This window comes from Pelophylax lessonae, assembly GCF_965119305.1.
Source record: "Pelophylax lessonae genome assembly, chromosome: 3".
Lineage (NCBI taxonomy): Eukaryota > Metazoa > Chordata > Amphibia > Anura > Ranidae > Pelophylax > Pelophylax lessonae.
The window spans coordinates 599,900,781-599,918,343 of record NC_138770.1 but is presented as its reverse complement, the minus strand read 5'-3'; the positions used below and the strand labels follow the sequence as shown (position 1 = coordinate 599,918,343).

Below are 17,563 nucleotides of genomic sequence, written 5' to 3'. Positions count from 1 at the left end.
TTTGTGCAGACATTTTTAGGTTGACAAGTGAACAATGAAAAAAAATAAAACACGTGTAATCTGCCAAAAAAGAAGCTCATGTACTTTATTGAGTGACAGGCGTTTTGATTAAGGGGACAGAACGCTCAGATGTGAACAGGGGCCATTGAAATGAATGGGATTTGTCTTTTTGGGCGTTTTTAGAGCTGAGGCTTAGAGCAGAAAATCGCCCAAAAACGCCTAGATGTAAACGGAGCCTTAAGGCAACCAAAACAATGCAACTGGGCAGTGCAGGGTGATGCTTGGAATGTCTCAGGTTTTCTCCCAGTTGACTGTTCTTTCTGACATGATCGACTGATGCAACTTCTTGCCCTTAAATCACAGGACTCCTGTCATAGCCGGAGGTCTATTTGTAATCGACAAATCCTGGTTTATTCATTTGGGGAAATATGACACGGCCATGGACATCTGGGGAGGAGAGAATTTTGGTAAGAAACGAATGAAACCTTATCCATCCAACCTAATTCAAGCATTGTGTTTTAATTATTTCTAGCCTACTTCTATTACTTATCATTTTGAATTATCATATATACTGTAACTATTGTTTGTATTGTTATTACAATCATAGGTGTGCGCAGCCTATTGCATTAGGGTGTGCACCCCAAAGTTTAAATACACATGCATGTGTTTGCCTACATGTACATGGCCCCGGTACATTACTCTCCCTGCTGGCAAAGTGAAATAGAAGTGTGTGGCACTTCTCTTATGGCAGAGCAGGTCCGAGGGAGATCTTTCCCATCTCCTCACTGGCAAACAGAGCGATAATGCTAATGTGCCCTAGGTGATTAGGGTGTGCCCAGGCACACCCGGCACACCCTGTGCGCACGCCTATGATTACAATGCTGGTGTTATAAAACAAAAGTGTATGCTGTGTCCATAGATTTCCTTTAATTCTTAGTAGAAAGGAAAGGACCCACAAGTCAATCTGTTAAAGCAGAGTGAAATGTAAGGAGAATCTGTGGTCATTATAGCTGTCTGCCAGTGTACAGTGTAGTGTAGACACCTCCAGGTACCTACTTGCACCCTTATTTAATTATTAGAGGAACCTGGTACTCTGAAAAGGTGAATCACTCGGCAAGGGCAACATTGATCACAGATGTCATGCTCAGACTCTGGCCAACTCCTTTCCTGATCCCAATAACCTAAACACTATTCCTAAACCTAAAAGTACAACTGCACTTTTCAAAGTGCACAGTCTATTTGCCTTTAGTAAATCAACGCCTCTGACTCTCTAAGATGCCCTTTTTTATACCCAATTATGTTACTGACCTGTTTCCAATTACCATAGTTGCAAAATGTTCTTCCAGCTCTTCGTTGTTAGTACCACTTTATTTGCCAGCTTTCTGTGGCCCTATCTCAACTTTTTTAAGACGTGTTGCTGCCATCAATTTCAAAACAACCTTATTTTTTTTCATTTTTTTATTTTATAAAATGGTACAGCTTATCAGTTTCAACATTTGATACGTTTAATATTGTGAATAAAATATGGGTTTATGAGATTTGAAAATGATTCCATTCTGTTTTTGTGCCCATTCATACCAGTTCGTTGATCTGCATTTTAGTGCAGCTATAAAACACATATCAATGGAAGGACATCTGAAAAACAATCATTTCCAATGTGTCCTGTTCACCCCATAATACTGTGCATGCATTTCAACAGATATTAAAATGTATGTCAGCAGACATCAGTGCACATTAAAACGTGACTAAAATGGATGGAAATGTACATGCATTTTCCATACATTTTAGTACAAGTCAGTAGCAATTGCCCATTTATGTAGATTATGCACAGTGTTCCAACTTTTTTGGTGTTGGGGTTGTATACCCCTCTGTTGTTAGCTAGTGGGCACTATGCTGGTATTTGTAGTGTAGAATGGAAAGCTGATTTTTTTTTCATATCTATCTTGAGAACAGAAAGGCTCTTAGGTACGATACAACTTAGTAACTGTAACTACTGTTCTACTTTGCAGAGCAAATTGCAGTTTAACAAGAGTAATCATAGTCTGAAGCCTGTAAATATGCAGACGTAATATAAAGTTATTCAAAGCTCTCGTAAAAAATGAATTATTAAATATTCATTCCCTGTCTCGTGAAAGCTCATTAAACAGATTGCTATTTACCAAGAGGTACGTGGGAATTTTACAAGTATAGAAAATACATAAATCATGCTGTTGACTTTATAAAAAAGGTAAATCAATTCAAATGGCTTCTTATTTTTGGCGCACATTAATCAATATGTTTCCTTGGGGCAATCCTGAACTGGTTCGCTAATCTCGCTGCGATAGAAAATGGTATTGACGCAGATAAAATACAGCTAAAAAGCCAGTTATGGTAATATATGTTTCAGCATGCATTATGTCATCATTAGGAAGAGGAATATGTTTCAGTCAATAATTATTAGACAACTATGCTTTCCTAAATATCAAATGTGACAGATAGCAAACTTATTGTCAAGCGGAAGCAAGACCTTTTGGCCTAAAGTGGGGAGTTTGGACTGCAGAATTGGAGGGACTTTGTCATATGGGCATAGCAGATATTTAGCACACAGCTGATACAGGTATGAGGGTCTTGGATTTTAGAAGAACATGCACTGGTCAGCAATCATTATCAGCAAGCTGAGATTGAACAGTAAGTCCAGAAAGCTTATGTACAAAGCAGTCAATGGAGTGAAGTTTGACAAGGTAGGAAAACTGTGTCACCGGCAGGCGCTATAAGACTTTACAAGAGGTACAGACTCTTCACGGGCCAGACCTTTCCCCGAACCCCTGATGTTGAGAATGGGTTTGGCCAAAGGGCAAGTTCCCACTACTTTCCCCCATTGTAGTTTGTTGCATGCACCAACAGAGGCTTTATCTGCATGTTTCCCAACTGTTTCCAATTTCACGGGACTGTCCCTTATTTGGAACAAAGTCCCTCTTTCCTCTTTATTTGTCCCTTATTTTGGTCTGATCTTTATAGTTGTATATAAAATGCACTATTTATCTTTCAAACAGTGTTTTCCAGTGCCAAAACCTTTTATCCAAATTATAAATCGCTGCGTTTGTCAATTTCAAAAGACAATCTAAAGGAATGGTAGTGGTAAAAAAAGCACTTGTGGGTTTAACTAATCATTTTTTTGTATAATTCTCCTATAAGGGGGCGTGGCAGGGGTGTGTCCTATGCCTACATACTTTTGATAATAGGTGTCCCTCGTTCCCATCTCAAAAAGTTGGGAGGTATGTTTATCAGGCCGAAGTGGATAGTGGTTGTCTACCCAGCTGTTGAAGACGGAGGTTAGAATAACAGGCAAAACTTTTTTTCATTATGGATAGAGTAAGGGAGAGTTATAAGTTACCCCTGTGAGTTTGTATTTTTTTTTTTTTTGCCATCCGTGTTCAATTGGGAAGATTTTCCATCACTTCCTGTCTCATAGCTCAAAGAGAAAATTAGAGGAAATGCCTGTAATTTAAGGGAATACCAACACTGATGTCCCCATTGCAAGACTTTGCCTCTATTATTTATCTGTGAACAACCCAAAATTTTGGTTTTTGTTTAATTTCAATGATAATGGTAAACAGGAAAAATAGAGAAGGCGATTTTCCCTAACGGGGACAAAGACAGCAATAAAAATCCAACAGGTATTGTATTCCCTCTCCATTCTATCCAAATTTTAAAAAAAAAAAGTTTTGCCTTTACTTATACATTAATATTATTCCTTAAGGCCAGACCCTGCCTCAAGCTTGGAGAATTTGCTGAACTGAAATTGAGGAAAAAAAAAAAAATCACCGGACAAATAAGCATTAACATTACTAGATTGTAAGCTCTCACGAGCAAGGACCTCCTAACCCTCTTGTATTGAATTATATGGAAAGTGTACTGCCTCCCTTTTATTGTAAAGCACTGCACAAACTGTTGGTGCTATAATAATTTCCCCAGGCAGGCCAGGCAGTGGTGAGTTATACTTTCTCCAAAGAACGGTTATCTGTTTGGATTGGTTTATTGCTGTGGATGTGGAGGGGTAAACTTACTTTTTAGCCTAGGATACAACCTATCCCATCAATCTCACTTAATCCCTTTGCCAACCGTATATCTTACCTATACGGCAGAAAGACGGTTCTGTTGCACAGGATAACATACCTAGTATGTGATCCTGCACTCCTGGGTCTGGGGCACGCATGCGTGCCACCGACGACCCACTCCCATACACAGCAGGAGCTGATCTGCGGGTACTGCGGTCTCAATGTCTGCCAGCACCTACCGATTATTAGACAGTATGTAAACAAGGCAGATCGCCATTCTGTCAGTAGGGAAGGCATTGATCCTGTGTTCCTGCAAAACAGGGACATAGATCAATGCCTTCCCCTAATACAAGCACCTCCCATACAGTACACAAGTACTGGCTAGGCACTAGGTTAACCTTTTGATCGCCCCCTGATGTTATCCCCTTCCTAGCCAGTGTTATTAGAACAGTGATCACTGTATTAGTATCACTGGTCCACAAAAAGTGTCAGTTAGTGTCCAATTTGTCCGCCGCAACGTTGCAATCCCGTAGTACCATTACTAGTAAAAAAAGAAAGAAATAAAAATTCCAAAAATACATCCTATAGTTTGTAGATGCTATAACTTTTGCACAAACCAATCAATATAGGCTTATTGGGATATAAAAAAAAAATTACAAACATGTGAGGGGTGTACTCACTTTTGTGAGATATTGTACAGTGAGTACACCCCTCACATTTTTGTAAATATGTTATTATATCTTTTCATGTGACAACACTGAAGAAATGATACTTTGCTACAATATAAAGTAGTGAGTGTACAGCTTGTATGAGTCCCCGTTCACACTAAGGCAACCTGTGAGGCGACCTGGTCGCCTCACAGGTCGCCGTAGGTCGCCTTCCATAGGGAAGCTGCGGACCCGTTCTAATAGGAGCGACACAAGTCGCTCCGACTTAGAAAAAGGGTCCGGAGCTTCTTTGGGGCGACCCGGAGGCGAGCGCCATAGACTTCAATGTTATGAAGTCCGTGGCGGGCGCTCTAAATTTGCTGTCCCCTTAAAATAACTCAACACACAGCCATTAATGTCTAAACCACTAGCAACAAAAGTGAGTACACCCCTAAGTGAACAGTACAAACTGGTCCCAATTCGCCATTTTCCTTACCCGGTCTCATGTGACTCGTTAGTGTTACAAGGTCTTAGGAGTAAATGGGGAGCAGGTGTGTTAAATTTGGTGTTATCGCTCTCACTCTCTCATACTGGTCACTGGAAGTTCAACATGACACCTCATGGCAAAGAACTCTGAGGATCTGAAAAAAATAATTGTTGCTTTACATACAAGATGGCCTATAAGAAGATTGCCAAGACCCTGAAACTGAGCTGCAGCATGGTGGCCAAGACCATACAGTGGTTTAACAGGACAGGTTCCACTCAGAACAGACCTCGCACATGCTCAGCATCATATCCAGAGGTTAACTTTGGGAAATAGACTTGTGAGTGCTGCCAGCATTGCTGCAGAGGTTGAAGGGGTGGGGGGGGGCAGCCTGTCAGTGCTCAGACCATGCACCACACACTGCATCAAATTGGTCTGCATGGCTATCGTCCCAGAAGGAACCCTCTTCTAAAGATGATGCACAAGAAAGCCTGCAAACAGTGCTAAAGACAAGCAGACTAAGGACATGGATTACTGGAACCATGCCCTGTGGTCCGATGAGACCAAGATAAACGTATTTGGTTCCAATGGTATCAAGCATGTGTGATGGAAACCAGGTGAGGAGTAGGGTTTAGGTCAAAACAAGTGTGTCTTGCCTACAGTTAAGCATGGTGGTGGGAGTGTCATGGTCTGGGGCTGCATGAGTGCTGCCGGCACTGGGGAGCTACAGTTCATTGAGGGAACCATGAATGCCAACATGTACTGTGACATGCTGAAGCAGAGCATGATCCCCTCCCTTCGGAGACTGGGTATTCCAAAATGATAAAGACCCCAAACACACCTCCAAGATAACCATTGCCTTGCTAAAGAAGTTGAGGGTAAAGGTGATGGACTGGCCAAGCATGTCTCCAGACCTAAACCCTATTGAGCATCTGTGGGGCATCCTCAAATGGAAGGTGGATGAGCGCAAGGTCTCTAACATCCACCAGCTTTATGATGTCACCATGGAGGGGTGGAAGAGGACTCCAGTGGCAACCTGTGAAGCTCTGGTGAGCTCCATGCCCAAGAGGGTTAAGGCAGTGCTGAAATATATTGGTGGCCACACAAAATATTGACACTGTGGGCCCAATGTAGACATTTTCATTTAGATGTGTACTTACTTTTGTTGCCAGCGGTTTAGACATTATTGGCTGTGTGTTGAGTTATTTTTAGGGGACAGAAAATTCACATTGTTATACAAACTGTGCACTCACTGCTTTACATTGTAGCAAAGTGTCATTTCTTTAGTGTTGTCACATGAAAAGATATAATAAAATATTTACAAAAATGTGAGATACTGTATATATACAGCGGGTAAAATAAGTCTTAAACACGCCCCTATATTTCTAGATAAATATATTTCTAAAGGTGCTATTGACATTCAATTTTCACCACATGTTGGTAACAACCCATGCAATCCATCCATACATAAAAAGAAACTAAAATAAATATGTTCAGAAATGAAGTTATGTGTAATAAAATAGAAAAATAATAAAATGGAATGACACAGAGAAAAAGTATTAAACGCGCTAATAAATTTATTTAATACATCATACAAAATCCTAAGTTGGTAATGACAGCTTCAAGATGCCTCCTGTATGGAGAAACTAGTCACTAGTTGCTCAGGTGTGATTTTGGCCCATTCTTCCACACAGTCTTCAAATCTTGAAGGTTCCGTGGGCCTCTTCTATGAACTCTGATCTTTAGTTCTTTCCACAGATTTTCTATTGGATTCAAGTCAGGTGATCGGCTGGGCCATTCTAGCTGCTTTATTTTCTTTCTTTGAAACCAATTGCGACTTTCTTTGGCTCTGTGTTTGGGATGATGGTCTTGCTGAAATGTCCACCCTTGTTTCATCTTCATCATCCTGGTGGATGGCAGACATTTTTTTGTCTTGGTACATTTTTCTATTCATCCTTCCTACAATTACATGAAGTTTGCCAGTACCATATGCTGAACCCCCCCCCAACTATTATATTCCCACCTCCAAACTTCACTGCTGGTATGTTGATTTGGGGTGATGGGCAGTGCCAGTTGACCTCCAAACATGGTTTGTATTATGGCATCCAAAGAGTCCAATTTTGGTCTTATTTGACCAGACTATATTCTCTCAGTATTTCACAGGCTTGTCTAAATGTTGTGCAGCAAAATTTAAACAAGCTTCAACATGCTTTTTCTTTAGCAATGTAGTCTTCCATGGGGAGCGTGCATATAGGCCATGGTCGTTGAGTGCATTACTTATTGTTTTCTTTAAATTAATTTAATTAAAAAAATTAATTTAAATAATTTTGATAATTGTACTTTCTAATTCTAGGTCTTTCTGAAGCTCTCCACAAGTGGTCCTTGGCTCTTGGGCAACTCTTGTAAAAATGATTTTCATTTCTCTGTCAAATCTCTTGCGAGGAGCACCTGGTCATGGCTGGATTATGGTATAATTCTCCAACAGTGCTCACTGGAACATTCAGAAGTTTAGAAATTCTTCTGTAACCAGAGGCATCAAAATGTTTTACAATAAGGTTGTGAAGGTCATGAGAGAGCTCGTTGCTTTTACCCATCATGAGATGTTTCTTGTATGACATCTTGGTAATGAGACACCTTTTTTATAGGCCATCAGTTGAGACTGAACCAGCTGATATTTAATTGCACTGACAAGAGGCAGGATTGCTTTTTAATTACTGATAGATTTCAGCTGGTGTCTTGACTTTCATGGCTTTTTTCACCTCCCTTTCTTCATGTGTTAAATACTTTTTCCCTGTGTCATTCATTTTGATACGGCTGAGTGTATTGCACACAATCGGCGCCCGAGACTACTTCCAGTTCCGGTCTTGTGTGGACGGAAATTACGTCACGGACCACGGCAAGATGGCGCTGTGGGCGGAAGTGACGTTCCACCCACGGCATTTAAAGATCACAGGGGGAATGGAGACACAGCAAGGCACAGAAGCCCCAATAGGAATGGCACTAGCTGGAAACATGTCGGGCAAGGCCACCCACTGAAGAACTGTCTGCACCACTAGCTGGAAGGAGTATAGTGTTCTTTAATGTGAGCGGCTACTTTATTTGCTGTTTGTGCTTTTATCATATAATAAATGTAATTTTCCATTTTACTGCGCCTTGATGGTCATTGATTGCTGAGAGATTTTGTCAGTTACCTTGGTTGAGGCTGAAGTGCTGAGAGGGCTTCCCTTGCAGTTCGATACGGATCACCCCAGGAGGTGAAACAGGAGATGACACGTCCCAAGGAGCACTGGATGCGGGTGACTTCCGGATGGATGGATGGTATGGTGTGGACACCCAGGACCGTTTCCAGAAGATCTAGAGATGCTCAGTGAAAAAAGACAAAAGGTTAATGCCAGGCCGAGGGTCATACACAGTTAATCAGTCCGGAAGTAATGGAGGTAGCAGAGGGGCAAGACAAGAGAGAGAGAGTCCGTGGGATCCAAGCCAAGGTCTGTACACAGAAGATCCAGCAGAGGTGTTTAGAGCAAAGAGTGGTCAGGCAAGCCGAGGTTGATCAAGGGAGAAGGTGCAGATAAGTCAAAGAAGCAAGTCGGGTCAAAACAGGAACACAGGTAAACGGACAGGTCACGGGTACAGGAGCTGATGATAAACCAGCACCGGAGCATAGCAGGAGAGTGTCTTATATAGGGCCAGGATGGGCGTGATGACGCACACGCTCTGCGCCGGCACGCCTACGTGCACGCGCCGGCGCGCTCCAGCGCAGGCGTACCCGCCTCCGGCATTGTTATTGTTGCTGAATGGCGCTTCCTTTCCTGACAGATTTGGAGAAGACCCTGTGGTGTTTTGTTTTGCTTTGTCCTACCAAGTGCATACTGAAAATCCAGCCAAGCCGTGTTACTATAAGCGAGTGATCTCTTGAGTTCTTGTGAGTTTGCACTGCATGAGGGGTGAAGGAAGTGTGCACACACCTCACTGTGTTAACCCAACACTGGTGTTACCCTCCTTATACATGTGCTATGCACTGGTTTTGATGTACTGCACCATGATCTTTCGCCTTTTCTCTCTTTGCATATGCTTTCATGGTCTCTACATTTGAGGATTAGATTCTTGATTAACATCAGACAGATTCTGTTCATGGAGGTGTTGCAATACTCTATATCAGGGGTCTTCAAACTTTGGCCCTCCAGTTGTTCAGGAAATACAATACCCATCATGCCTAGTCATATCTGTGGATGTCAGAGTTTTACACTGCCCCATGGGATGTGTAGTTCTGCAACAGCTGGAGGGCCGTAGTTTGAGGATCCCTATTTGATGTGAGGACTGGTGTACCTTTTATTGCTGGCTGCTTCTATAGGAAGTTGTGCGCTGATCTTTTATTTATTGTTTATTCATTTTATTACACATAACTTACTTTCTGAACCTATTTGTTTTGGTTTCTTTGTGTGTATGGATTGCATGGGTTGTTACCCACATGTGATTCAGGTCAATAGCACCTTTAGAAATAAATTTACCTAGAAAAATGGTGACGTGTCCAATACTTATTTTACTTGCTGTATTTTCATCTATCTAAGTTGTAGGGTAGCGAGGGGGTCACTTACTATATACAATTGCGCATTTAGCTTTTTGCCTGCAGTTCTTAGACTGCAGTTATTTTTTTTTTTTTTACTTATCTGCATCTACCAAGAAAAAATCAAAATATAAGTTTTGAATGGATTGATTGTTTCTTGTACCTAATAAGACTCCTGTGACATGCTGTATAACACTGTTAACGATGTAGATTGTGACATGTGTAAGCTTAGAATATTAAAGCAACTTCCAGCTTTATTAATGTAACACAGCCTTGACTCACCCCCTGCCCTCTGTGAGTTTCCGTCAGAAATGCTTGGCGCGTTCAGCAGCCGATTTGCGTTTGACGTTTTAGCAGAGCTCGGAGATTTAATGAGATGGAGATGAGGTGAAAATTCAATAGCCGCCCATATCTGTCGGAGAGAAGTGACAATACAAATGGAATTAGTGAAAAACAGAAGCGTGGCTCGTGTCAGGATGAGAGGCCTTGCATGACTGAGCCAGAACAAGCCGGGAGTTTAGACGCTGACACATTCCATTATATGGCGGCTCGCGCTGGTAACATCGCTGCAATTGCATTCCGAGAGCCATGATAGGTGCCATTTTTTTTTCTTTTTTTTGCTCAGTGGCTCAAATCAGATGAAGAAAGCCATTAATAATGGTAAAAAAATGAAACAGCAGCCGAAGAGAGGATTTATCAGGCTTATTTAATAAAACAAAGAACAGCGTGGCAGCACAGCGGTTATAGTCTTACCGATCTTACTGTGTGTAACTGAGGTCCTGTTTTATGATAGGAGGAAATCTTCCTCCAATTAAGTGAATTGGTACTGATTTTGTGGGTGGAGAAAGGGTCCTTTAGAGGCTGTCTTGAGAAAATAAAAACCTTTCTGTGGCTTTGCAAATGATTCGCCCTATAGCCTTCTTATCTGTTGTGCTCTATTGGGGGGGGGGGGGCAGGGGGAGTTGAGCTGCTGAAATACTGTTGGAAGGGGGGAGCAGGGAGAGCTTAGCTGCTGAGTCACTGTTGGAAGGGAAGAACAGGGTGAACTGAGCTGCTGGAAGAGGGAGCAGGGAAAGCTTGGCTTTTTAGCAATTTCTGGCAGGGTGAGATGTGTTTAGTTTACCTCTTGGTCACAGCTAAGAGGAAGTAGCAAGGTAAGTTTAGCCACCGAGGCACTGCTGGGAGGGGGAGCAGGGTGAACTGAGCTGCTGAGTCACTGTTGGGAGGGGGGGCAGGCTGAACTAAGCTGCTAAGTCATTGCAGGGAGGGGGAGTAGTGTTTCGTTTTGCTACTGGGCCACAGCTAAGAGGAAGCAGCATGGTAAGTTTAGCTTCTAGGTCACTGCTGAAAGGTGGGAGCAGGGTGAGCTTAGCTGCTAAATCACTGCTGGGAAGGAGGAGAAGGGTGAACGTGGTTGCCGATTGACTGCTAGGAGGGGTGTCAGAGTTCAGTTTAGCTACTGGGTTATAGCTAAGAGGAAGTAGCAGGGTAAGGTTAGCTGCTGAGTCACTGCTGGGAAGGGGGAGCAGAGTGAGCATAGCTGCCTAATCACTACTAGGAGGAGGGTGCAGGGTGAGATGAGCTGCTGAGTCACTGCTGGAAGGGAGAGTAGAGTTAAGTGGATCTTCACTGCATCTAAGCACCACAAACCAAAAACGATATTTAATTCATTTTTGATATTTAAAGCAAACTCCCCCATCCATCCATGTCTCCATGCTTTATTTTGTCGAGCGATCACTTTGAAACAACCCCTAGCATTTCTGCCCATGGCCATCTTGAGTAAGGGCAAATGATTCATGAGCATTTATTTCCTGGAATCCATTTTCCCTTAGCTCAATTATGCATGCAGGACATTGTGCTTAGCTGAGAAAACCCTTCCCCTCTCCTTCCCTTTTGAAGATTCCAGAAATGTATGACATAATTTGCCTAGGCAAGAAACCAGGAAGTAACTGCAGAAATGTAGAAACAAAAGTTTAAAACAAGTGTATATGATCTACTCTCTTATCTATTTACTAATGCTCACAGAATGAATATTACAAATAATCAATGTTGGTTGAGGGAGTGAATTTCCACTTAAACTTTAGCTACTGGGTCACTGCTAGGAGGAAGGAGCAAGGTGAGTTTAGCTTCTGGGCCACTGCTAGTAGTTGGAAGCTGAGCTATTAAGTAACTGCAGTGGGGGGGGGGGTTAAGCTGAGCTGCTAAATCACTGATGGATAGGAAGCTCAACTGCTGAGCCACCATTGCTGTGTTAGCACAAAAACATAGAAAGGTGCAGGCTCAGAAAAAGGAACAGTTTAAATCAATAAAACCCAAATTCCAGATGAACAACTAAATACATATAGGTATACATGAGCTGTTTAAATTCTGTTCAGCCAGTCTAATAGCTCACATATCTCCAGCTCACTGCACAACCAAGCAGGTGACATTACTCTTCAGCTTCCTGGGTCACCTGTCTGCTCCTTGGATTATAGTGTGACAGTATGATAACACCGGTTCATTGCACAGTGAACAGACTGTAAAGAGGTGATACAAGAAGCTGCAAAGATCAGGAAATTGCAGAAAAATCCTGTGGATTGTGTCAGAAATTCAGGGCTGCCCTGTGCATACTTCTAGTGTTAACTCTAATAGTCCTTATAGCTCTTAGTATAGGCTTTAGCCTTTATGTGGTAAGGATCTGAGCATGGAAGGGACTGAGTAGTTTAGCATAAGTCTCAGGACAGCGCTAATATACGAAAAGTGCAGCCCTGAAAATGATTCTATAAATATATGACTACCGATAAAAAGTGAAATATTAAATGATGCACATATATAAAACTTGAAAATGTGATGCACTTCCACCTCAATTAAATTGTGCAAATAATAATATTTCAAATTATATAAAAGAAATCATATGAAGTTAACGTATGTCTCAAAGAGCTGAAGGGAAAGGTGATCTTCCCAAACAATAGCATAAAGCAAGTATGGGTCTCAAAAGCCTTCAGATCAAATCAAATCAGCACAGCACACCACCCCAGTGCAGCAAGCGGGGGGCTTACCAGAATGGAATGACCCCCAATCAATAGTGGTCAAATAGCCCTTGATATACTCCACACATGGCAATCACATCATTGTGTGATATCGCAGCTTGCAGGCACCAACCGCATTGTTTCCACATACTGTCACTCTCACAATGGATCCCACTGGTAAGTAAGTTGGTTCAGTAAACAAGCATCATGAAAGAAAGGAAAGACTCTCTATAGTGAAGGTCAATATGGTACAAAAAATGTATTTGATGTATGCACTTACAGTTAAAAGGAGATAAACCAGCTCTTCATTTCTGCAAACAACTTCCCAATACCAGGATCAAAGATGGCATGTGTGGTGGTGTGTATTCCGGATCCGCCCTAAGCGTTTTGTCACAAATGACGTCTTTGGAGCATGGAACACATGCCACCACTTTATATAAGGACATGTATGAGTAGGACCAAAATGTGATTGGACCCACCGACACTAGGCGAGACTGCACAGTTATCTCAATAGTGCTGTTGAGTGGCTGATACCGCTCGTTCCACAAAAATGCTGTGTGTATGGTAAGCCCACAACAGGACTTAGAAGCTTTGTGTTTTTTTTAAAGAATAAAACCTGGACATGCCCATGTATTGCAAGAACGTATGGAATATATATTTCTCTAGCGCTCATTGACAGACGTAGTCCTCGGTGATACACCACCTTCGGGTCATGTTGCCTCCACAGGAGCAGGACTAGACAGGAAATTAAAAAGCTCTGGCCACACCCTAGGGGCAGTCCCAGAGGGTATATCCTCTCTCTCTCTGCCTCAGCAAATCAGTTATTTTCTGTCTAGTTAGGAGTAAGGACCTAGATACCTTGCTGGGATCTTAGGTCCTGGCAAGATTTTTTTCTTAAAGGATTTTTTAGACAGCTTTTTTTCTCCAGTGTTCCTGTGAGATCTTCAAGCAAGAAAGCTGAACTGGGCGACGGGCTGGATGTTGAGATCCGGTGGTCACCCCAGTTCAGCCTACGAGCGCGTGCAGGCCATAGCTCCGCGCTGGGTCGGCCGCGACAAAGTCCCATTAAAGGACTGACCCCGCGAGTTAAACGTCTCGCTGAAACGCCAAAGACCATGAGTCACGGCGTCCATATCGGTCGACAGCCCTCCCGCCCCGGTGGAGAGGGGTACTGTCAGGAGTTGGTGCCTGCCTGGTTCCGGTATGGTGAGTAGTATGTTCCCCCTTTTCCCCTGACGGGTCTTGTGGTGAACGCGGGCCCCTCTCTGTATGGTAAGATAGAGTCCCTCTCTATCCTATAAATGACACAGATCCTCCTACTTTGAGTGTGATTTTATGTGCAAAAAGCCAGGAGGCTTGGTTTGGGAGCTAACAATCTAATTGTATACATGTTAAAAAGATTATAATCTATGGCATTCTGGGAATCTTACGGTGATAAGAATAAGCTACCTACCAGTCAGAAGCCACGGACATGTAGACTGCCTTCCTAATCAGATCTCCAGCTATTAGCAGGCCTCCCGAATGGCCATGCGGTCCGCCAGGGCCGGTACCGCCAACCACGCCAAATCCCCATGCAGAGAGAGTGTTGTGTGCCCTGCAGCACACCGCTATTCAGTACAGGCCGCCGCCATTTTTTTTTGCTGGATCGCACGAGCCGCCATTTTGGCGTAGCCTCGTGTTTCCAGCATGGGGGCGGCCATGTTTGAGGTGATCCAAACACCTCGTGGAGCTAGGGGAGGCGCCGAAAGGGTAACACTAAGGGGCTTTTTGTGGCGCTGGGGGTCTGAAAAAAAAAAAAAAAAAAAAAAAAAGTTTTTTTATTTTTGAATTATATTATCCAGGAAGTGACTGGAATTATCATGGACCCTGCCACACATATTCCCCCACCTGTTTCCCTCGAGGGGGCCACGGGAACCGCCGGTGCACAGAGTGTAGAGTCATTTACAGCAATTTTGGAGTCTATGGTGGCTCGGGTGGAGGCGGCCTGTCAGGGACGGGGGTCAAGGAAGCGACCCCCGCCTACCCCTATACTATCTGACACCTCTGACTCTGATTCAGAGATGGTCACTGCAGTTGCAGGTTCCTCTGCAAAGGCTGTTATCCCAGGTAAAGCCCCCTCAGACAGTGAGGAGGACGCTTCTTCTCCTGCTATAATTCAGGAAGAAGCATTGGTGGACGCACTAGTTGTGGCAGTGCAGGAAACCTTAAAAATTGAGGCTTTACCGGCAGAGGCAACTGAAACAGAGATTCCTTTTGGTACTAATAAGCCCATCAAAACGGTGAAGGTTTTTCCTGTACCCAAATGTTTCGGTAATCAGATTAAAGGAGAATGGGAGCATTCTAAACGTACCTTTACTATTTCCTAGCGTATTGCTAGACGCTATCCGTTTGAGGAATCCATCATTAAGAAATGGACGGTACCACCAGTGGTGGATCCACCTATTTCCAGGCTGAATAAAGCCACGGTTATCCCAGTGGAGGACACTTCGTCCTTTAAGGATCCGGTGGATCGAAAGATGGAAGCAGAGTCCCGCACCATCTTCTCTCTGATAGGGTCAGCATTTAGACCAGTAATTGTTATTGGTCTAGTTTCCCAGACACTTACGGAATGGGCGAAAATGGTACGCCAAGACCTTAGGGGAAAAGATATTCCCCAGGAGACATCTGATTTGATGGAACAGATTATACAAGGGCTACAGTTTTTCTGTGACGCAGCCTTGGACACTACTCCCTTATTAGGGCATGCATCTATGTCAGCGGTCATCCTCAGACGTGTGCTGTGGTTAAAATGCTGGTCAGCTGACCTAGGTTCCAAAAAGACCTTGACAAATCTCCCTTTTCAGGGGAATCGTCTATTTGGGGCCAACCTAGATGAAATCATCAAGGATGCCACTGGGGGCAAGAGCACTTTTTTGCCACAGGCTGCTAAAGCTAAGGGACCTCGCAACAAGCGAGGACCTTTCTTTACCGCCCATAAAGGGCGCCCGGCTGGTACTAGCGGGAAAGGCAAGACTCCTCCAGGAGGGTTCAAGAAGGGCTGGTCGGACAAGCAGAGGACCAACCCAGCCAAACCCGAAGCAAAGGAGTACACAGCCTGAAGGTGTGCCCCCACCCGGTTTCAGGGTGGGGGGACGTTTTCACCGGTATTCAGGACATTAAATCGAGCTTCAACCACTACTACCGGTGCGATTCTTCCCTTCCAACATTTAAGTACTACAGGAAGCGGTAGTTACCGTTCCCTGAATAGATCTTTTCCTTTACCTTTTCCTAAGATTAGTCCCTATACCTCACAGGAATCGGATCTGGTTGACCAGATAGGCCTAGTAGCCTCTAGTCGGGTGACTTCGGTCCCTGAGGTTCAACCAGAAAAGATCACCCTTCCTGATAACAATCAGGTATCTGATAAATGTGTGGGAACAGAAAACGACCAGACTTTCTCGGATGGTCGGGGCCAGATACCTCTAGGGACGCCTGGTTCAGATTCTATCAGCGCCAGTGGTCCTAGAAATTCTAGGCTGGCCTCCTCAAGCCGGCCTGGCCGACTTGGACATGCTAGTCGCAGACGTTCCGTGGGAACTTCGTCTCAGGGAGTGTCTGTGGTCTCAAGGACCAATTTACCATCATGCTTTACAGTCGCTGGGTTTAATGGCCTGGCCATTGAGACCCAAGTACGGAAGGACAGAGGTTTGTCTACTTCAGTCATTCCTACCCTTATTAAAGCAAGGAAAGCGACTTCCAGCAAGGTCTATTATCACACATGGAAGACTTATATTGCGTGGTGCGAATCTTTAGGATTTCCTCCACGTACCTATTCGGTGACTCGAATATTGGCCTTTTTGCAACAAGGGGTTGAGCAGAAGCTAGCCTTGAGCACCATCAAGGGTCAAGTTTCAGCATTAGCAATCTTCTTTCAGAAACCTTTAGCTACCAAGTCCTTGGTGCGGAATTTCATCCAGGGGGTGCGGCACCTGGCTCCTCCAGTCCGCGCGCCCTTACCGCCCTGGGATCTTAATTTGGTTTTGTCGGTTCTACAGAAACCTCCCTTTGAAAACATCAGGGAGATTCCCTTGCTTACTTTATCCCAGAAGGTGGCCTTCTTGGTGGCTATTACTTCTGCTCGCAGGGTGTCAGAACTGGCTGCATTATCATGCCAGTCCCCATACCTAGTGATTCATAGGGATAAGGTAGTACTTCATCCTAAGCCATCTTTTCTTCCTAAGGTGGTTTCAGATTTTCATCTGAATGAAGATATTGTACTACCTTCCTTGTGTCCTCAGCCCAAGCATCATCGGGAACATGCGTTGCATTCCTTAGATGTGGTTCGGGCAATCAGGGTATACCTGAAAGCTACGGAATCATTCCGTAAGACGGATTCACTTTTTGTGATCACGGATGGCCCCAGAAAGGGTTTGCCTGCATCTGCCGCGACCATTGCCAAATGGATTAGACAAACGGTGGTACAGGCTTATTCTATTAAGGGTCAGAGTCCTCCGTTCCCTGTTAGGGCGCACTCCACTTGAGCGCTCAGTACTTCCTGGGCCTTTCGCCATCAGGCGTCAGTGGTCCAGGTATGTAAGGCGGCCACCTGGTTGTCGGTACATACCTTTACAAAATTCTATAAAATTGATGTGACGGCATCGGCGGATGCCTCATTTGGCCGCAAGGTTTTGCAGGCCGCAATTTGAGGAGACCGGTGGTCTACCTCGAGGGTTTTTTTCTGTTTGAAAAAAAAAAAAAAAAAATGTTTTTCTCTTTTTTGTTGAGTCTCATCATTAAGGATGAGCATTGTAAACTTCTAGTTGGCACCGGTTGGGCCTTCT

General features: G+C 43.8%; 1 protein-coding gene across 1 annotated transcript in view; it reads left to right on the top strand.

The window, feature by feature from the left end:
• The window catches only part of GALNT14 (polypeptide N-acetylgalactosaminyltransferase 14), a 773,014-nt gene that overhangs the window by 633,682 nt on the left and 121,769 nt on the right, over nucleotides 1–17,563 (top strand). Inside the window, exon 9 of the mRNA XM_082252551.1 lies at nucleotides 364–467. Within this exon, the coding sequence (XP_082108677.1) occupies nucleotides 364–467 (104 nt within the window). The remainder of the gene's footprint in view (nucleotides 1–363; nucleotides 468–17,563) is intronic.